The sequence below is a fragment of the Lissotriton helveticus genome, chromosome 11 (assembly GCF_964261635.1).
Source record: "Lissotriton helveticus chromosome 11, aLisHel1.1, whole genome shotgun sequence".
NCBI classification, from domain to species: Eukaryota; Metazoa; Chordata; class Amphibia; order Caudata; family Salamandridae; genus Lissotriton; species Lissotriton helveticus.
Window position 1 is genome coordinate 677708466 of NC_136072.1, and position 22345 is coordinate 677730810.

The window sequence follows — 22345 nt, forward strand, 5'->3', positions numbered from 1 at the left end:
GAATTTGTAGAGTGCGGATAATCACCAATGACAGGATCCAGGCACTCAATTGGAATCTGACCCAGTTTCTATTTAAAATTAAATTCCCAGTTGCCTTTGCTTAGCTTCTATTAAAAAAGAGGAACTACAATTATTAAAAAACATTGATTTTGCGTGGTGAAATGTGTTGTTTCCAGATTGCATTCTTTGTCGCAGGTGCAAGGCCCAGCCAAACAAGTGGGGTACCGTTATTATCAAGAGACGCGTAACAACACAAGATAGTAGAACATTTGTAATTACCAATTGGATTACTCTGTAGCTGGGGCTTCCAAATGAAAACCACTGTGCAAGAAAGAAGACATTGCGTAAAGTGCCTCTGAATCACATAGTAGTATAGTTACTCACAAATTCAGAGGTGTACAAATAACCACTGTTCCTAACTTCAGTTTCTTGTGTACATTTCAAAAATACATGTTTCCTTCATATCCATTTTTTACTCTTTTTCCTATCTGGATCGCTATATAGACTATACACAACAAAAGTAAAGGCACAAGACTGACAATTGAATGATACCTCTATCAACACAGATTTTTTATATTCTATAAACTTATCTTCAAAGACTGTAAATGACCTGCTTTGGAGGTTGGCGGATAATTTAAAATGCAGGCAATAACAAAGATCTAACAAATACAAAGTACACAATTTGCTAACTATTTAAATAAAATTGGAAAATATACAAATATCTTACAGTTGCTAATGCTCCTTGTTGTGGTGAACAAATGCTCCCAAAATATGCCATTCCACCAGCCATATCACCATTAACTCTGCAACATGAAAGAGAAGGCTGATTATAATAAAGTCTCCATGAATAGGTCAAAATGAGGACGCATTTCTTTAAAACCTTTTATAAAAATATAACTAAGTTTACAATAGGAATTTGTGACTTTTCAAAATCCAGGCAACCCTGATCGAAAAATCAGGGACCAAGTAAATATACCCACAATTTAGTATATTCATTTTGAAACACTTCTGAACAAATAGGTTTAACCTAATTTCTATCATGGCTGTATATAACACTGTCAGGAGCTTTCTTTATTTTTTAAGCCTTGCTACAGACAGCTTTAGCCAGCCTTCCCCGAGGAGATCGCCAGTGCTGTTGAATGCACGTGCTTCAAAGATGGAGTCAATCCTTGCAAAATGTCAATCAAGGCAGAACTGAGTGATCGAGGGACAGGCCACTAATAATGTCCGTGGGGTAGGTCCCCTAAAACAACTGGCAAGCAGGAAGTAAAGACCCCATCTAAGATCTTGTGACTACCAGGGAGTGAGACACAATCAGCTGAGACGTGTGAAAACTAAAGCAAGATGTGCTGAGACTGTAGGTATGCAAATCATTTCACAGATGCCTGCCAAAGTGCTGGTTGAGAGTGTGCTGTTCAACGATGCACACTATCAAGGAAAATGTGGACAGCGATCATTAAACAGCTGGATTGAAAGCCTACAAGCAATCACAGCTGACCTACCAAGAAGAATAGGAGAAAAATGACAGAGTGTTCATAATTTAATTAAAGGAAATTATCTCACAGCCCAAGTGGGAGCCCTGGTAGATTGTCCGTAGGATACCTCCCACAACACTGCTGCATAAGTGTATGTCATGTATAAAGACCAATTTCTCGAGCTGAAACCACTCTCAACGATCTCAGAAGGCTGGCCGACATGCCTACGGAGGCCTAAAGCCAGTCACCTGGCAATCAGTCACCTTCAAAACAACTGTTCAACATGGGCACAAACAAATTAAGACCAAGTTAAATGCAAAACTAGGAAGAACACAACTTGCATTAAGCTGAAGTACAGCTGAAGAACGTTTTCATTACATTTAATAGGAAATGTCAATACATAAGAAATATAAAACATAATTCTCAAGCTCTGACAACTCTTACATCCCTGGGTTGCCTGAAAACCAGAACAGTGAATCTCCATGTTGATCCAAAGGTCCAATTAGTAACACTGACTCATTCCTTTCTACGAGTACCCACAATTCATGGCTGAACTACACAAAAATGTTTAGTGCCGAAACGCTGCTGTCCCCTACACTACTCACTAACAAGCTGAAGCAACTGGAGGACGCCAGGATATGTACTGACATAAGAACCGCCTATAAAACCATGTGCAGAGAAAGATACTTGAGGCGCCTAACAAAAGACTTTTTCTTTTACAAATCAGAATAGTGCAAATTGCTCTCCAATGTAGACCCTAGGGCAAGGAACTTCTGGTTGAATCTAGGATTATCTATATATCCAATATGTCAAAACCTTTTCCACCCAAGTGAAGTCCTAAGTTGCCACATAGTAAACTTTGGGATCACATCACCTATTGAGGTATTTCAAAACGCTGTAAGAGACGACCTGGGTGGCCTAGATTAGTCATGAACATGAGCAAAGGCATCTCGCTCTATTCAATAAGTATAGAAGACTTATTACCAACTGTCAATCAATCAATCAATCAGAGTACTTGTAAAGCGCGCTACTTACCCATGAGCGTCTCAAGGCACTGAGGGGAGGGGGGTGCCGCTACTCCTGGAAGAGCCAGGTCTTGAGGAGTCTTCTGAAGGCGAGTAGGTCTTGGGTCTGCCGTAGGTGGGTAGGGAGGGTGTTCCAGGTCTTGGCGGCGAGGTAAGAGAAGGATCTGCCGCCGGAGGTCATTCGTTGGAGGCAAGGGCGAGGCTAGCGGAGCGGAGCTGGCGGGTGGGGGTGTAGAAACTGAGTCTGCTGTTCAGGTAGGCTGGTCTGGCGTTGTGGAGTGCTTTGTGTGCGTGGGTGAGGAGCTTGAAGGTTATCCTCTTGTCAACGGGGAGCCAGTGTAGGTCTCTCAGGTGGGGGGTGATGTGGCTGCGGGGGGGACGTTGACGATCAGTCGGGCGGAGGCGTTTTGGATGCGTTGTAGGTGTTTGGCTGGGATTCCTGCGTAGAGTGCGTTGCCGTATTCCAGTCTGCTGCTGATGAAGGCCTGTGTCACCGTTCTTCTTGTTTCGGTCGGGATCCACTTGTAGATCCTGTGGAGCGTGCGGAGGGTGTTGTAGCTGGAGGAGTAGACGGCGTTGACCTGCTTGGACATGAAGAGGGAGCAGTTTTTCATAGGCATTCCCTCATAGTACGGCAGGTTTATCCCCCAACCTGGCCACAATCAAAACCTCACTGTCATCCCGAGGAAGACCAAAAATGTGTGGGTCTGGAACTCTTGTCACAACACAGCATTCCAAGCACCAAAGATGTTCACCTACAGGATGCCTTTATTAAGTTCCTTGATCCTGCAAAAAAACACTGAACTGGCAGTTGACGTCAGACCATGTGGGTTACGTACTGTCCGTTACAACAGTAGTCTATGACACATGGTCCTTGCAGTCATGAATTTCGTACTTACAGACTCAGAAGTCCGTATTGGCCATTAACAGAGGATGCCAACTTATCTGCGTATAGCTTCTAACTGAATTACTTCAAGGTTTATCGAGAACCGCAAACCACTATGCCTGTGTTGAATGTACGTGCACCTGCAGCCTCAAACTGAAAAACAGGTCATCCAACTGCTTTAGTAGGGTTTTGATCTTTACTACCACTCAGGAACCAGCCACCACACCAGCCACTTTCATTAAACTCCCAGACCGTTGGCCACAGTGGCTAATTGCATGGTGTCATGCATGGAAGAATATGTCCACTTTGGGGTTTTATGGGTGTGCCCAAAAGTTGTGAGCCTGACAAGAAGAAAGAAAGTAAGGATGAATGTGATGAGGATGTCCTTGCAGTTGGCAAGTTCAGCTTGTTGAAGCAGTCTCTAGCAGGACACTTCCAACAAGGCCATATGCATCCCTGGATGCAATGCAGACATAGATCACACCACTAGAGTCATCTTCAAACAGCAGCATGACACTCAGAAGTATAAAGGTGTTCCTAGATGTTGGTGTTTTTGTTCAGCATTCTAATATGGAAAGGGATGCACTGTATCACATGACATAAATGTCTAACACAGAACGTCAGATCCACACATGCTTTCACCCGTAAGGCTGAGTGTGACCTGAGAAAAACATTCCTAAATGAATAAGATCGTAAAGATGAGGCCCAAGCACTGGCATTCTTTCAATGTGACTAGAACAATGCAATCCTCACTGGCATTCGTAAAATTAATTGTGAAAGGTTCAACATCTTCAATACAGGTTAAGCCAAAATCCACCATGTACTCGCCACTTGTTCAACACCTCAATTGACATGGTCACCTTCCCTGAGGACTGGAAACAGGCAGATGTTAACGCTCTACTAAAGAAACCATCAGCCGACCCCAGCAAACTCAACTACTGACCAATTTCTCTCCTCACATCAGGAATCGAACCTCCTACTCTAGTCCTCGCAATCCTGATTCCGCAGCAACCACCTCATTGTGCCTACAGACGAAATCCAAGCCCTACTTGACAAAGGGGAGACAGTGGCTCTGATCCTCCTAGACCTCTCCGCAGCCTTGGATATCGCCCCCTACCACACACTCATCAGAATGCTACACATCCAAAGAGCTGCTCTCATATTGATCATCTCTTCCCTCACTGGAAGAATGCAAAAAGTCCACCTTCCTCCTTTACCTCCAAACCCAAAGAAATCAACTATGAAGTACCCCAAGAATCACCGCTCAGCCCCACCCTCTTCAACACTTATATGACAATTCTGGCCAGCATTGCTAAAACCCATGGACTCAAGATCATATCCTACGCCGACAACACACAACTCTTCCTCTCCCTGTAAGAAGACGCTACCAACACCAAGACCAACTTCCACAACTAGATGACAGACGTCGCCAACTGATTGAAGGACAACTGCCTGACGCTCAACTTGGACAAGACAGACGTAGTGATTTTCGGAAACAAAAGCTTCCAATTGGGACACATCCTGCTGGCCCTCTGAACTCTGGCCTACTTGTATCCCCACTGACCACACTAGGAACATAGGCATCATTCTGGACAACAAGATAACCATGATGACACAAATCAACTCTACCTCCTCCTTCTTCATGCTCAAAATGCACTATTATCCAGGCCCTCACCGCCAGCTGGCCTGACTACATCAACGCTCTCTATGCACGGATCGCAGCTCACCTCCTTTGACGTCTACAGAACGACTACAGAACATACAGAACACTCATAACCAGACGGTCCTGTATATCCCTAGATGAAACCACATCACCCCCTACCTCAGGGAACTCCACTGGCTCCCTGTACAGGAACGATCCCAGTTCAAGCGCCTTACGCATGCATACACGGCCCTTCACAACTGTGTCCCGCCTACTTGACCCATGGCCTGAACTTTAATCAGCCCACCAGACATCTCCACTTCATGTGCCTTTTCTCTAACCCACACCTCTGCATCCGATGTAGCAGATGCAGAGGTCGCTCCTTCTCCTACCTAGCAACAAAGACATGCAATAAGCTCCCATTTTATCTATGGACCTCTTCATCTCATTCAGAGTTCTGAAGGTCCCTAAAGATGTGGCTATACGGCTAATAAACTGGACCCTGCCAGTGCCTGGATACCCTCATGGTTGACAAGAAGTGCCCTACAAATCTACTGACTGATTGATTGATTGACTGTCAGTGTGTGCACCAATATTTTATTCCAGTCCGAGTCACTTATGAGGGAACCCAAGTCCAAATCACAACATTCTCTGAGCGATCTGAGGTCTAATTCCGACTGATGCAGCAGCGCTGTATAAAGCCACAGGTTGTAAGTCACCTTTCAGAGATTTCACAAATTCACTGCAGACCCAAGTGAGTGTTGGGTTTGGCCAACCCAGTGCACCACCACAGGCGTATTACCGCATCAAGTCTCCCATGGGGCAAGAAATGGCGTGCTGAAGCCAAATATTGATACCGAAAAAAGGTATGGCTCTGATCAGTAAGGCTGAGCCCTATACACTGTATAACAAGAAAAAATGCCAATACTGATTCCTTATTCAAAACTATTTGACAAAAGATGCATAGACCACAAGACAATGCATCTTAAAGCTCATTAGTAGCTTTTTATTCAAATATACTATTTTTCAATCACAGCTAATTTTTGCATTTAAAACCAAACCACATGTAATGGGATTGAGTGTGGACGGAGGGCGTGGCTAGCCAGCCAACATGGCGGACGAGCCAGCGTAGAGCTCCGCTCCGATAACCCCTATTATCCTGCATTTGTCCTACAGGAGGTGCCCCCAGAGCCTGTGCTGCGAGGTGCCGGTGTGTGAACACCACCGGAGCTTACCGAGCCGGCTGGCCTTCAACTAGGGCAGTGGAGCGGCCTGCAGCGGAGTGCGGCGTGAGGTGATTGGCGGTCATTACTGAGGCGGAGAGAGGCTCCAGACTGCCGGATACTGCCTCGGGTGCCCGGAGAACTGTGAGGCCTGAGGAGAGACCGGCGCTGCCTGGTGGAGGGACGGGCAGAACGGCTGGCCGCGGCGGCGAGGGCAGTGCAGTGCAGGAAGAGGTGCGAGGAAGCAAGCGAGATCGACGCTGATCGCGACCTGGCGGCATCCGGGGACCTATCACTGGAGACGGGCTGGCGGCAACTTCCCTGCGGCTCCTCGCGTGAGAGACAACGGAGCGGCGATCAGCGGGGGCCCGCCATCGGTGCAGTGTGAGACTCGGGGCATAGCCGGGAAGCCCTGTGACGGTGTGGAGTCCGGGTGGCTAGCGCTGACTTTTGGCGCTGCTGGAGGTGGACGCTGAGTTTGACGGCCCCAGCGAGGAGATTAACCGCGCTTGAGTGAGGGGAGAGAACGCCTGGCCTGGAGGTGAGGAGAAGGGATGGTGCCAGTGACCCGGGCAGCGCATGCAGGACGAGACTGCTGCATGGTGCAGGGCTGCCCCCTGGGAACTCAGCTTATATGCGGATGGTTGTCTGCGGCCTGTGCAGCTCAGCCTAACTGTGCTTCGCGCCACTGGGCCGCCATTCTGAGCGCTGGGCGCCATTTTAATTCCCCTGTGACTGAAATGCTTCAACGGCCTGGAGAGGGGGCGTGACGGGTGACCAGGGCCCTGTGGAGTGTGCTGCCTGTCCTGCGCGACGGCGACCCCAATGTTGAGATTGCGGAGGCTCTGCCACTGACATTATCTGGGAGCGGAGGCATCTGTGTGGTGGCTGCCCAGTTTTGCGCCGGTGCACTGTCAACGAAAGCCCGGGTGCGCGGTGTGCCGTTGCTGGGAGCATATTCGAGACAGGCGCCAACAGGCGGGGTCCACGGCTAGGCAGACACTGCTCCCCTAGCCTGGAACACGTCGCTGGAGTAGATTGCAGTATTGGGTGCTGACTGGGGTTGTCTGAGTGGCGCTGTTCCCTGGACGGCTCCCCCTGAACACGCACTTGGACAGGTCCTTCCCTCCCCTTCGGGCTGCACCGGTAAAGTCCACGTGCGCGCGTTCAGGGATTGGCTCACTCATTGGGGGGTATGTGACCTTTGGCGCGTGCAGCATCCTGCAGACAGAATCTACTCCTTCTATTCCCCAGTGCACGACTATCACGTCCGCCTGGATAGAATCCTAGGTACACAGTCCTTGCTTCCGCTTCTTGCCGAGTCCGAGTACCTGGGGAGGACGCACTCAGACCACAACCCGCTTCGGTTCATGATCAGCTGGGAGGCGGACTGTCCCCCCCGTGCCCACGTGGCGGCTACAACCGGCTGCAGTTGAGGATGCCAAGTTTCGGTCGTCCTTGGGCACGGTCATTTTGGCCTATTTCGAGGTTGATGCAGGGTCGGCAAGCAGCACACTGGTGGAGTGGGAGACGCATAAAGTGGCTATCCGCGGGCATTGCCTTGGAGCCACGTGGAACATACGGAAAAAGTTATCGGTCTCCCTGGCGAAGCTGGAGTCGGAGCTCCTCCGCTATTAAAAGGATGGTGAAGGTGCGGGTGAGCGCTCGCGTGAGCTTGGCGAACTGCGTACTCAGCACGCGCTGCTCCTGGAGCAACTGCGTGTCATAACTACGCGGCGCACACAGCCAGGACGCACGCCACAGCGGATAGAGCTGGTCGGTTGCTGGCCTGGTTGGTACAAAGGGAGGGGCTTCATGTCCCCATGGGCGCGCTGCGCACTGCGGAAGGGGTCATGGTGTACACCCAGAGGGAGATCCATCGTGCCCTGACTACACATTATAGGCAGCTCTATCAGTCTCAAGGTACAGGGCCTCGACCCGCGCTGGACGAGTTCTTGGATGCCCTCGTCCTACCAGTGGCAACGGAAGATCATAGGGGCGAGCTCAATGCTCCACTCACCCTGGAGGAAGTGGGTAATGCGATTGGAGACATGGCGACGGGAAAAAACCCCGGGCATGATGGCCTACCTGCGGAATATCATAAGGCAAATAGAGACACTCTGGCACCTCTGCTGCTCCAACTGTTCAATACGGCCCTGGACGAGGGCTCGCTCCCCCCTACCATGCGGGAAGCGTCTCCCTGCCCAAGCCAGACCGGGATCCCACCGCTTTGGGCTCATACAGGCCGCTCGGAATGCTGAACGTGGAATATAAAGTCTTTGCGAAAATCCTGGCAGAGCGACTCGCGGCAGTGGTCCCACACCTAGTGCACCCTGACCAGAATGGGTTTGTGCCAGCACGGTCCACATCCCTGAATCTCAAGCGGTTCTTTCGCGTGGCTGCAGAGTCAACGGGAGCCTGGCCCAGGGCAGGATGCCTGATCATCGATCTGGAGAAGGCTTTTGACTGTGTGGAATGGAGGTACCTTGCTGCGGTGATCTCGCGCTACGAGCTGGGTGAGGGCTTCTTGCGGGCGGTCCAACTGCTCTACACAAACCCTACGGTCCGGGTGCGGCTGGGTCCATATATTTACGAGGCAGTGGAGGTGGGCCGGGGCACACGTCAGTGCTGTCCCCTGTCCCCGCTGCTGTTTGCGCTGGAGCCCTTGGCGGAACGGCTGAGACGGACGCTGGACACCGGGATTCCGCTAGGAGATGCGACCCATCAGGTCTCGCTCTATGCGGACGACCTGCTAGTGTTTGTAAGGGATGTGGCGCATATACAGGAGAGGCTGGCCCAGGTGCTGGAGCAGTTTGCTGTTGTCTCTGGACTCAAAGTGAACACGGGAAAGTCATGCCTCTATGCCTTTAATCCGGAAGCGGAGAATCCGGGGTATTGCCTAGGCGAAACGCGTGTCCAATGGAAGGCGGACACCTTCCGGTATCTCAGGGTGCAGATTTACAGGCAGGCGGCTGATCTATTTGACGGCAACCTGGGCAGGGCTGTAACTGCACTTTGGTCCCAAATCCATTTTTGGACTACCTTGCCGCTGACCACGACCGGCAGGGTGGCACTGACCAAAATGATTATGCTCCCTAGACTTCTGTACTTTTTTGTTAATCTGCCCCTCTACGTGCCGACCTCCTTCTTCACATCACTCAACAGTATACTTCGGGACTTCATATGGGGGCCGTCCAGACACCGGTTGGCGCTTGCGAAATTGTTCCTCCCAACAGATAGTGGCGGGCTGGCTGCCCCTTGCTTTGAGCAATATTATCTGGCGGCGCAGCTGCAATGGATCGCCAGATGGCTGGCGGACAGAGAAAGGGAAGACACCGCCACCGTGGATTCGCAGTACTCCCTGGAGCGGATCGCACAGCTGTTCCACCCGCTGGCGGCGCCAGCACGGCCTGCCCCGCTACTGCTGGCGGTCGCCTACAAGTGTTTTCGTAGAGCTCTCTACATCACCCGGGGGGTTCTCACATACGCGCCTGCGGTGCCGTTTGAGGCTTTCCCGGGGGGAGACGGAGTCCTCGCGCAGCCAATGTTGGATCATTGGAAAGAAGCAGGCATACAAACACTGGAAGACCTTTACCGGGACGGCACGCTGGTCCCATATGGGATGCTGATGGAGGAGGAGGGGCTTCCCCCGGGGGGGTTCCTCCTGCACAGATCTCTGGTGGCGAAAATGACGACCAAATGGGGGGAAGTGGCGTCAGAGCCTGAGACACATTTAACCATCCAATATCTGAATGTTATGGGGCGGGGCAGGCACCTGGTGGGTTGGTTTGCGGGGTCATTGAGGATACACGCAGGCGTTAGTCTAGCGTCCCTCAGGGCCAAATGGGAGCAGGACATGGGTAGGGCACTATCTGACAAAGACTGGGGCAAAATCCTCCGGAGTCCAGTGCGCATTCCCAGAAACCTTCGATTCCGTCAAATACAGCTCTATATAGTGCATAGGGCCTACCTCACCCCTGCGCTCATAAATAGATATTTCCACCGTGCGGATGCGTCCTGCTCCAGGTGCCGAGAGGTGGATGCGGGGCTTCTCCACCTTCTATGGAGTTGTCCCAGGCTGACTTCCTATTGGGGCGCAATAGGCGTGTTACTCTGTAGATGCACTGGTCGCACCATACCCCTGGAGTGGCCGGAGTATATACTGCACCAGTTTAAGAGACCACCCAAAGACAAGGCATCTTCTTGCTTCTTGGACCTGGGGTTAGTGGTGGCCGTGCGTCTCCTCACGAGGCGCTGGAAGGCGGGCGATCCGCCGACTGCGCAGGCATGGATTTCTTCCCTTCAGGCGTGTGCCCGGGCGGAGTGGACGGCTGTGCGCAGGGAGGAAACGGTGGGTCTCCAGAGGGGGCCAATGGCAGAGCGGTGGGAATGCATGTTGTGTGCCCTACAGGGAGCTGGGGAGATGGGAGGTGCAGGTGCAGTGGAGGATTGAGTGGTATTGCTGGAAAGGCCGGGGTGTGCTGTGAGGAGTGTTCCAGTTTGCCTTACTAATTGAATGGCATTTTAGCTTGTGAGGGCGATTGGGCTCCCGGAGGGCATTATGCCTGTGAGCGGAGTAGGGGAGCGTGTGGGGAAGCAGGGAGGGGTTGTCCTTGATGAGTTGCTTGGGGGGGGGGACCAGTGGGTATAGGGGTTTTAATGCAGCTGCAATTGTTTCTAGGTATGTTCCGTTCACTGTTTGGTTTCAACTGTTTTACATACGGAAAAGTCAATCTTATGTGCATACCTGGTGCTGAGAGGAACCATCCTCATTTATGTTGATACGTAGAGACTCAGCGGGTGGACACCTATGGACTTGCCTTGGGGTGATGGCCCCGGCAGCGCGCACTAAGCCAGTGCGGGGTGGGTAGCCTTACTATTGACGTGTGTACAACCTTATGCCCCATGATTAGCAGATGCAGAGACTGTAGTAGTGCGCCTGATATACCCTGATGCTGTGCTGTTAAAGAGGGATAGGGGCAAGTCCGCTACAAAGTGCTGCTTATCACTGTACTGTTTCTTTAACAAATGCTAATAAAAAGATTTGACAAAAAAAATAAATGGGATTGAGTGTGGACACCAGGGCTAGTGAAAAAATCAGACAAACATTCATACACTCTCACAGACTCACTCTTTTCATTACACATCAAACACATTCAACATACCGGGTGCAAACACAACAAGGGAAATTCAATAAACCTCTTGAGGAGCACCTGGACTGCCAACACCTAATATTCACACCATGAATTTCTCATATATACAACATCTACAAAAATGTGTTTCTAACTGTACAGCCAATCAAAATAATCACAATAATTAGGTGTAACTCCACAAAAAATTTTTTTGCGGCAGACCTAATTGGCAGAACCAATGGTCTACGCGTTTCAAATCCCTTTGTTCTTGGGATTCTCCTCAGGACCAATAGAATCTGTAAAGAAAGAAAAAAAAAAGATTGTGTCTAACAATGTCCTCTTTGAATTTCTTAAAGCGCTAACCACTCATCTAAAGCTACAGCTTACCAGTACACAGAATACAGCGTTCTCTAGGTTTTCAAGGTGATCTTTTCAAAACTGCTCTGTAACAACAGGGAGGGGAGGGTGGAAAAATAGCCAGGAAAATAGAAAAAGGAGCCATGAGTGTTTCTGACTAACAAGGATGATTATCCTAGTTCCTCTCTTCCATTATCTATAACGTGGGCTCCCATTGAGGACCGCTTCCTTAAGATCGAATCTACCGGGGAACCCAGTGATGGAGGCAGTGTCCTGTTAACAAATAAAAGGGACACGCTGCAGCTATTTCAAGAAATTGTGAACACTGGCAGGCCCTTCCTCCCCTCTTCCCTTCTCTGTCAAAAGCCTCTCTTACCTCCAGGCGCCGGCCGGCGTGGAGAGTCCTGTTTAGGCTTTAATCCAATTTGCTTCCTTTTTCATAACCTCCATGCTGTTGAAGACAGAATATAACAATGGGTGAACAACCCGTTTTCCTCCTTGGCACCTGTGCGAATTTTACAATCCAAGAATTCCGCTTACCAGTTATTATTAATTCTCTCTACACATTCGTACAGACCGCAGTATTATTCAGACGCGAGCCTCCGTGTTAAACAATGGCGCATTGCAGCACCCCGAGGCTCTTGGGAATTGTAGTCACGCCGATGATTTCGTGTATGCGTGTTGTCTACGATTGCGTCACGTTTGCAATTAATTGTGTCCTTCTCTAATTCCCGAGATTTAAAGTATGCCATGGATTAAAAGCTTTTGAATGTATACAATTGAAATAATTACGATAATTTCAAGGTGCTATCTTATCTAAACTAGAATCAAAATTGCGAGTGGTCCCATTTTCAATTTGTTATACATTACTACACTGACCCGAAATTATAGGTTGCATTAATTATGACACACCGATAAAATTCAATTGATGGCACCATCTACTCCAATGCGAGCCTCAATTTCGGGTGGTCTTGCATACTAGTGGCCCCAAGGGCTTCTGGGAACTGTGGTCCCACAAGGCATGTAGCACCCTATTCAATGCTTTAGAATATGCCCTTCACACAACCCCGCTCAAGTTTTCATTAAATGTCACATTGCGTGCACTGTGATTGCCTTTATTCAGCATGAACACAGTATGATATTGTAAATGTGCCTGTGAATGCAAGTATTTATTGATGCCACCATTGATGGAACAAACATGATAGAGGGATTTAGTGATGATCATGAAGCTGCGGTATTATAAGTATGCATACATACATTTGTTAATGACACAGTTAAATTGACAAAAGTAGTAGGAGGATTTAATGATGGTAGAATGCCAATGTGCATACAAGGGAATCCTTTGATAATAATTCACCAAATGTGGAAAGATTATTTCCCATAGGAGGAATAGCTCATTGACGGGCTGAATTCACACACATTACTGCTTACGTCTAAAAAAAATTTAGATGGTCAAGACAGAAGTGCATGCTTCCCACTCACAATTTATATAGTTCCGAAATCTCATTGAGGCCAGACACAGCTGTGTCAAATTTTACAATACAGAGTGCCTCTCTCTGTGCCAGTTTCAGTTCCATATCCCCGCCACGGGGGTCTTGTTCAACCTTGGAGATGACCGTCCTTCTCAAAAATTGAGATCTTATATTCTGTCTTCAACAGATTGGAGGTTATGAAAAAGGAAGCAAATTGGATTAAAGCCTAAACAGGACTCTCCACGCCAGCCGACGTCTGGAGGTAAGAGAGGCTTTTGACAGAGAAGGGAAGAGGGGAGGAAGGGCCTGCCAGGGTTCACAATTTCTTGAAATAGCTGCAGCGTGTCCCTTTTATTTTTTAACAGGACGCTGCCTCCATCACTGGGTTCCCCGGTAGATTTGATCTTAAGGAAGCAGTCCTCAATGGGACACTGTGGGATGAAAATAGGTGAGCCCACGTTATAGATAATGGAAGAGAGGAACTAGGATAATCATCCTTGTTAGTCAGACACACTAATGGCTCTTTTTTCTATTTTTCTGGCTATTTTTCCACCCTCCCCTCCCTGTTGTTACAGAGCGGTTATGAAAGGATCACCTTGAAAACCTATAGAACACTGTATTCTGTTAACTGGTAAGCTGTAGCTTTAGATGAGTGGTTAGCGCTTTAAGAAATTCAAAGAGGACATTGTTAGACACAATCTTTTTTTTTCTTTACAGATTCTATTGGTCCTGAGGAGAATCCCAAGAACAAAGGGATTAGAAACGCGTAGACCATTGGTTCTGCCAATAAGTTCTCCCGCAAATTTTTTTTTTATGGATTTACACCTAATTATTGTGATTATTTTGATTGGCTGTACAGTTAGAAAAACATTTTTGTATATGGTGTATATTTGAGAAATTAATGGTGTGAATAGTAGGTGTTGGCAGTCCAGGTGCTCCTCAAGAGGTTTATTGAATTTCCCTTGTTGTGTTTGCACCCAGTATGTTGAATGTGTTTGGTGTGTGATGAAAAGAGTGAGTCTGTGAGAGTGTAGGAATGTTTGTCTGATTTTTTCACTAGCCCCGGTGTCCACACTCAATCCCATTACATGTGGTTTGGTTTTAAATGTGAAAATTTGCTGTGATTGAAAAATAGTATATTTGAATAAAAAGCTACTAATGAGCTTTTAGATGCATTGTCTTGTGGTCTATGCATCTTTTGTCAAATAGTTTTGAATAAGGAATCAGTATTGGCATTTTTTCTTGTTATACAGAAGCCAAATATTGACCACGCAGACTTGTTAAGTCTGCTAGTGTATTCTTAAGGTAAAGATCATCCACTTTAGTGAGTCCCAGTGCCAACAAGTCCCGGATTTTAATCCAATTGCCCTTATGTTGCAGGGTGACCAGAGACTGGAGAGGAAGCTCCCTCGAATAGGGCACCCCAGTCTTTCTGCGTTGAAGTGTTTGGCTCCAAGCCTAATGAAGAGTTGCCACCAGGATCCCCATCTCGATATGTGAGGCGAGCCAGAAGCTGGTCCATCGTGCTGTACATAGAGATTCCAGATATTTGGTTGTGGTAGGCTCCCACCGCAGGGAGTCCCCCTGTGCTACATATTTGTTCCCCATGTCAGCGTCTACAAGGGGGAATGCACAGGACTTTTCCCAACTGACCCACAGCCGCAAAAGGGCTTTGAATTGCTCCAACGCTCCGAATGTCCCCTGTATGTACTCAGCTGCACCAAGAATATACAACAAGAAATTATCAGCAGACATTAAAAGGTAAAGGAGGGCACCCTTAATCCGAAGTAAGTGGTATTGGGCGCCCTAACGAATCACATTGGTCGATTGCTCTAGGCCCAACGCCTCTGCCTACTATGTAGCTGTCTGATACAATACAGCCTGTCTTCAAGCGGGCCATCAGGTTTGTATTTAGCAATTTAGTCAGTATGAGGAATCTACACTTCAGTCCCATGCACGTCATTACAATATATAGGAAGTCTCAGGACAGATATCAAAGACCTTTTTTATGTTTATTGCCAGTGCCAAAGCCGTTGCAGGGAGCCCCGTGGGGTAGTCTACCTTCTGAATCAACCTACTAAAGTTTATGAATGTGCTGCATGTGGCAATAAACCCTGACTGGTCAGGTGAATGAGTATCTGTATACCAGGTAGCCGTATGTCACCTAGTAATCGACTGAGAATCTTGTAACAAACATTCAGTAAGGTGAGTGGTCTTTAAGACCCAACCTCCTCCCTGCCTCTACCAGGTTTGTGCAGAGCCATTATTAGCACCTCTCACATCCTATGAGGAAGTTCTCCGGGTTCTCTACCTGTATTAAATAGCGGTGTCAAGAAGAGGACCAGCCGATCTGCATAAACCACATAAACTCAACAGGGAGGCCCTCCAAATCCCGGTACCTTTCTCTGTTCCATGTCCTTGATCGCTCCAACCAGCACACACCTGTCTCCTTTCACTTTTTTCTGTCTCTTTATCACTGTCTTCTTGCATGGATCTTGTGTGTCTTGCTGTGCTCTCCCCTTTGTCTTCTATCTGTGCATCTCGGCTTGTCTCTCGTTTCTCTCATCACTCATCTGTTTCTTCCTCAATTCTGTCAACATATTTGTCTCTCTTTTACCCCTTTAGCATTCTCTGTCAGTCGCTCCCTGTCTCCTCCTGCTCTCAGAAAGCCCTCCGCACAAATTTACAGTTATATTGTCAGCTGTGGAATAGAGTCAGAAGTAGTTTCCCTACTTGACATATTGAGTGATCTTTAGCTGTCACCACATACCTGTATCTCTGAGCTCAGATCTATGTAAATTAGCTTTTGAAACTGAATATTTCCTGTACCTTTATCAACCACTTTGGAAAAACATTGGGCCACATGTATCAAATTTGGAAATTGCGATTTTCTGAGAATCACAATTAGTTAATAGCTATTCCCAATGTATGAAACACCATGAGTTTCATATACTGATTCCTGGTGGGTTGCAAATTGACCTGTCTCATTAATATTGAGATAGATCGCAATTTGCGAATCTCTAAAATCAAGGGGATGGTGGCCAGCTGGGGTCAGCAGACCACCATGTCTGTGATTGTTTTCAAATAAAGCATTCTTTTATGTAAAATGCTGCTCGTTTTCCTTAAAGGAAAAAAGGTTGCATTTAAAACAAAATATATATATTTTTTCATTTCTAAAAGCAGGCAGTGGTCCATGGGACCACTGCCGGCTCTTAAAAAGCGTTTTACAACCATTCCCAAAGGGGAAGGGGTCCCTTGGAGACCCCTTCTCCTTTGCAAATGAGTTAACACCTACAAGAAGTAGGTGGTAAAATTTGAGTGATTTGCGACCGCATTCATTGCCACAAAACATTCATACATACCATTAGGATTCGCTATTTGGAAGGGACGCCCTAAACATGCACCTTCCAAATACCAAATTGCAAACCCATTTTGCAATTTGGTAACAGGTTATCAAATCGTAAAATATGGGTTGACACACGTAAAAAGCCTTGTTTGTGTTCGCAAATGGGCCGATTCTGCGAATCAGCCCGTTTGCGAACACAAAATTATTTAATACACATGGCCCATTATCTCCAGCTAATTAGCATGAAACTGGTATTCTTTTGGATGTCAGCATTCCCTAAAGTTTTTAAGTTGAAATACCTCCTGCCCCTGAGCCGTGGACACTCTACACTGGTGTAGTGAGCGATAAATAGCATATTGTCCGATGTCGGATAAGGGTAGATTATACAGTCATATGCTTTTCTTTTCTGGACCTTATCGTTTTTTATTTATGTTATAAATCTTTGAGGACAAAAATAGCCTGCACATTCTGAATATGTCACACCTAATGACAGAACAAAGGTGGAGTGCTCTGTGGCTTATTGATTACAGTGCTAGAGTGGGGAAGCTGTCCCTAAAAGGGGTGTGTCCACAGCAGTGTCAATGACACAAGAGATTCTGTGAGAGGCGTGGCCCATATAACTAAGGGCATGGCTTAAACAAGTCAACTAGAATCATTTTGCTGTTTTCAGCATATCACCTGACCAGTATTTCGATGTTACTGAGTTTCCAGTTTTTTCTATGCAGACATTTCACACAACAAACACTTGTACCAAACTCAGGTCAATGTTATTGCGGTCAATACATTGAATTAAAATGTTTCAGTTCTGAAAATGAGACTGGGTTAAACTTTACTAAGATCTGTGGAAGAGGAAGTAGTTTGCGTAATTACTAATATAATAGTTGCTGGTGCCCACCATTTTCTTTAGAAGGCTGCAGCCAGCACTTTCGTTGGTTGGGGGTGCCTGATGCAGTCGGCTGGTTTCCCTGTGCCCAAGATTACAGTGAATCAAGGACCAAGAGGTGGTAAAAAGACAGACTTGGGTTGTCTCCTTCCTGAGATTTAAAAGTGATTTTCCTCTTCCTGTCACTGCACAATTTTTCACCTGTTATGTTTAGAAATTTGAAGTTTATGCATGTCCATGACTGTTTCATTTTATCCGTTGCATTGTGGGCTTTACAGTCCAAAATCTGGTGTATTTGCATATTGCCTGTGACTACCTGATTTTTCTCCTAGTTTCTCCTGTGATCTGTGCTCAGACCTGTGGACTAAGCAATCCACCCACATTTCCCATTTTGCCTTAGCAAGTGAGTGAAACCAGATTAACACCCCAACCCTTTAGCAACAGAGGTATTGTACACCAGAGACTGAACAGGGGGTGCTATGAGGATGCAGTAATCTGCTGTTAGTTATTTAAGATGTATTTTAAGGGATTGTAATACTTGTTGTTTGAGTAGTAGAGTGGGTTAAGTGTTGGAAAAGCAGTATTGTTAGAGAACAGAGTTTTTAGGCCCTTGCATACAGAACTCCAGAGTGTGGATTGAGCCTGCCTGCCTGTCACCTAGGAGATGCTGAATTGAGGAGCAGTTTCCAGCCCCCTGCCCAGCAAATACTGCCTGAGGTCGCAGGCACCTTATATAGGCTGCTATTGGCTGCTACATGTGTACGGATTGGTGGCTGTATCTGGTATTTTTTATTGGATTAGGGTTAGTGATTGGTTATAAGAGGCTGCTGTCCTGTTGTGTCTGAGGCTTAGAGCTAGTGTTGTGATTGGTTAGAGTTAGGAATAGGGTTCCTATTGGCCGAAAGGTGTCACCTGATTAATAGGGATATTTAAGGCCAGGGTTCAGGGAGTCTCAGCCCGGGTGTTGCTGTAAAGAGTAGAGAGCAAGTCCGGACTGGGCATTCCAAACATCAGGTGTTTCCACCAAAAGGGGGGAAGGGGGGGGGGTCCGGTTTTGTTTACTAGAGGGCCTGTTTTGATATGGGGGTGGTTTTGAAGCAATGCTGCAATGTCGTCCCCCCAGTAACAAAATCAGCAGCATAAACCACTGAGCACTCACTTTCAAATCCAGCCCCCCTGTGCTTTTAAATATTGTAAAGTTTTAAAAGCAACCCAGTAGAGTTATGAGCTGGAGTGTTTTTTGTGGCAGTTATGCTCATTTATGGCAGCACAGAGTGTTAATATGCCTGCTGCAAAGAATGTGTACCAGGCAGATCACATACGTGTATTTTATGTGCATAGCTCTGTGGGTTACTGCTTTTGTCACAGAGATGCACAAGTTACTTACCTTCGGTAACGATATATCTGTAAGAAATAGTAGGTAGTATTAGATTCCTTACCTTAGAATATCCCCAGGCATCAGACTGGATCTGGAAACTTTTGTGTAGCAGTACCCTTGCGCGTCGATAGGCGTCGTCTGCGGCTCCGCGTCCGTCGTTGGCGCCGAGATGACGTCGCCGGAGTACTTAGACGCCGCCCTCGCGCGCTGACGTCGGTTCTTATACACAGCTTTTCCGCGCCAGAAAACGCAGAGCCATGATAAAAACCAACACTGGTGCCATAAAAACTACGGTCCTGAAAGGGGATGACCTCAACCCTAGATATTGGTTCGCAAAACGGGGAGGATGGGTGGGGCGGTAAGGAATCTAATACTAACTACTGTTTCTTACAGATATATCGTTACCGAAGGTAAGTAACTTGTGCATCTGAAAGAAACAGGTTAGTATTAGATTCCTTACCTTAGAATAGATACCCCAGTAATACCAACCCCGGTGGTGGGTCTGCGAACCAATAATCACACCAGAAAGTCCTGGAGAACGGAACGGCCGAAAAAGCCATCTCTCCGGACTTGGCTGTCCAGGCAGTAGTGTCTTGCGAACGTGTGCAGCAAGGCCCACGTAGCTGCCTGACAGATGTCCTGCAAGGGGGCTCCCCGGCCCAGGGAAGTAGTAGCCGCCGTGGCCCGGGTGGAATGGGCACGAAGCCTCACAGGAGGCTGCCAAAGAGTAACAAGCCTTGATGCACAAGACGACCCATCGAGAAATGGTTCGTTTGTGCACCGCCCGTCCCTTCTTAGCGCCCACGTAACCAACAAAGAGTTGGTCATCCACCCGGAACTGGCGTGTGCGATCCAAATAGAATAAGAGCGCACATTTTGGGTCCAGATGGTGGAGCCTCTCTTCCTCTTTCGAGGGATGCGGAGGCGGAAAGAAGGTGGGCAAGGTGATGGACTGCCCGATGTGGAAGGCTGTGACTACCTTGGGCAGGAAAGAGGGTCGCGTCCGCAACACAACTTTGTCCGGATGGACTGAGAGGAAAGGAGGCTTAGAAGAAAGGGCCTAGAGCTCACTCACTCTCCTGGCAGAGGTGATGGCAACCAGGAAAGCGGTCTTCAGAGTAAGAAGGCGAAGAGGACAGTTATGATGTGGCTCAAAGGGAGCGCACATCAGAAAAGTTAGAACAAGGTTCAAGTCCCACTGAGGCATCACGAAAGGAACTGGAGGAAACATATGAGTGATGCCCTTCAAAAACCTATTTACAACCGGGGACTTGAAGAAAGAGGGCTGATCAGGTAGCCTTAAGAAGGCAGAGATGGCCGAGAGGTAGCCCTTTAGAGTGCCCAGAGCAGAGCCCTGCTGGGCAAGAGAGAGAAGAAAGAGGAGAACCTCTGAAAGAGGGGCAGAGAGGGGATCCACAGCCTTTGCTGTGCACCATGCCACAAATGTGTTCCACCTGCAGGCGTATACCGATTTTTTGGAGGGATGCCTGGCTGCCAGAATTACATCACAGACTTCAGGAGGCAAGTCAAATGGCCTCAACTGCCGCCGCTCAATCTCCACGCATGTAAGTGGAGACTGGACAGGTTCGGGTGGAGGACCGTCCCCTGCTGCTGCAACAGAAGGGCCTCCTGAAGGGGCAGACGAATCGGGGGATCGACAGACATGCTGAGGAGCTCGGGATACCAGAACCTCCGTGCCCAGTCCGGAGCCACAAGGATGACTTGGGCCCGGTTGCGCCTGATCTTCTTCAGCACTCTGGGCAGAAGTGGTATAGGGGGAAAGGCGAACAACAGACCGCAACTCCACTCGCGACGAAAAGCGTCTCAGAGCGAGTGCCGCCTTGGAAATTCAAACGCGCAGAACTGATGACATTGCACGTTCTCTTCTGTGGCGAATAGATCTAAACAAGGCTCTCCCCACTGCTGAAAGAGGCCACACGTCCGAATTCAGACGCCATTCGTGATCCATCATGCACCGACGGGTGAGTTCGTCTGCCCTAGCATTCAGGGAACCTGCCAGGTGTTGAACCACCAGGGTCACACCCTGAAGTTCCAGCCACTGCCAGAGGCGCAGAGCCTCCTGGCAAAGGGTCCACGACCCCCACCCCGCCCTGTTTGTTGCAGTACCACATGGCGGTGGTGTTGTCCGTGAACACCTGCACTACACTCCCCCGGACAGAGGGGAGGAATGCCTTCAGTGCAAGTCGGAATCGACCGCAGCTCCAGAAGGTTGATATGGAGCTGGGACTCCGCCGGAGACCAGAGGTCTCTGAATACCGCCTCTCCCATGTGGGCTCCCCAGCCCTTTAGGGACGCGTCTATCACAACTACGTGCTCCGGTTGGGGTAGGGAGAGGGATCTGCCGCTGACCAATCGCGGTCCGTGAGCCACCACTGTACCTGTCTTGCAGTGCCCTCCGAGATCAAGACATGGTCGGACAAGTTGCAATGATGCTGGGCCCACTGAAACTTCAGGTCCCACTGCAGAGCCCGCATCCGCCACCTGGCGTGATGCACCAGAAGGATGCAGGAGGCCATCAGCCCCAGAAGCCGCAGCGACAACCTGACCGAGACTCAGGTTAAAGGCTGAAAAATCGGAATCGGAGCCTGAATATCCCGAACCCGCTGTTCGAGAGGATAAACCCGAAACTGCGCCGAGTCTAGAACCACTCCGATGAAGAGGAGCTTCTGAAAGGGACACAGGTGCGACTTCGGCACATTGATGGAGAACCCCAGCAGGTGCAGGTCGGCCGTAGTCTGGAGGTGGCTGACGACTGTCTGGGGTGAGCCCGCCTTCAACAACCAGTCGTCGAGGTAGGGGAAGACTGACACCCCTAACCTGCGCAGATGAGCTGGGACCACCGCCATCACTTTCGTGAACACCCGTGGGGCGCTGGTAAGGAAGGGGAGCACGGTAAACTGAAAGTGCTCGTGGCCTACTGTGAACCGCAGGTAGCGCCGGTGGTCCGGCAGGACGGGGATGTGGAAATAAGAGTCCTCAAAGTCCAACGCTACCATCCAGTCTCCTGGGTCCAGGGCAGCTAAGACCTGAGCCAGTGTCAGCATCTTGAACCTCTCCTTCCGGAGGAAGCCGTTGACGTTCCGCAGGTCCAAGATAGGGCGTAGGCCCCCTTTGCCCTTCTTGGGAACCAGAAAGTAGTGGGAGTAACAACCACACCCTACTTCTGGCCCAGGAATGCGCTCGATGGCCCCCTTGGCCAAGAGGCCCGTAACTTCCTCTCGCAGAAGATTCAAGTGATCCCGCGACACGCGGTGGTACTGCGGTGGCATCGAAGGAGAGGGAGTAGCCCCTTCGGACGATATGTAGCACCCACCTGTCCGATGTGATGTTGCGCCAGTGGAGGTGATGGCGAACCCTGCCCCCCATTGGCGTCTCGTGGGCCTAAAAGCTCGGACTAGGAGGGGTTTGAGGCGGATGCTGCGGCGGTGGATGTGGACTGTCCTCGCCGTTGTCCCCGGGCACCGCCACGGCGGTTACCACGTTTGCCACCACCGCGTTAGATGTT

General features: G+C 48.8%; 1 protein-coding gene across 4 annotated transcripts in view; it reads right to left on the bottom strand.

Moving 5' to 3' along the window:
• The window catches only part of LOC144791082 (disintegrin and metalloproteinase domain-containing protein 9-like), a 2835950-nt gene that overhangs the window by 1997285 nt on the left and 816320 nt on the right, over positions 1-22345 (bottom strand). For all 4 annotated transcript variants that reach the window (XM_078665732.1, XM_078665731.1, XM_078665734.1 and 1 more), the window contains one exon: positions 728-803. In XM_078665732.1, the coding sequence (XP_078521858.1) occupies positions 728-803 (76 nt within the window). The remainder of the gene's footprint in view (positions 1-727; positions 804-22345) is intronic.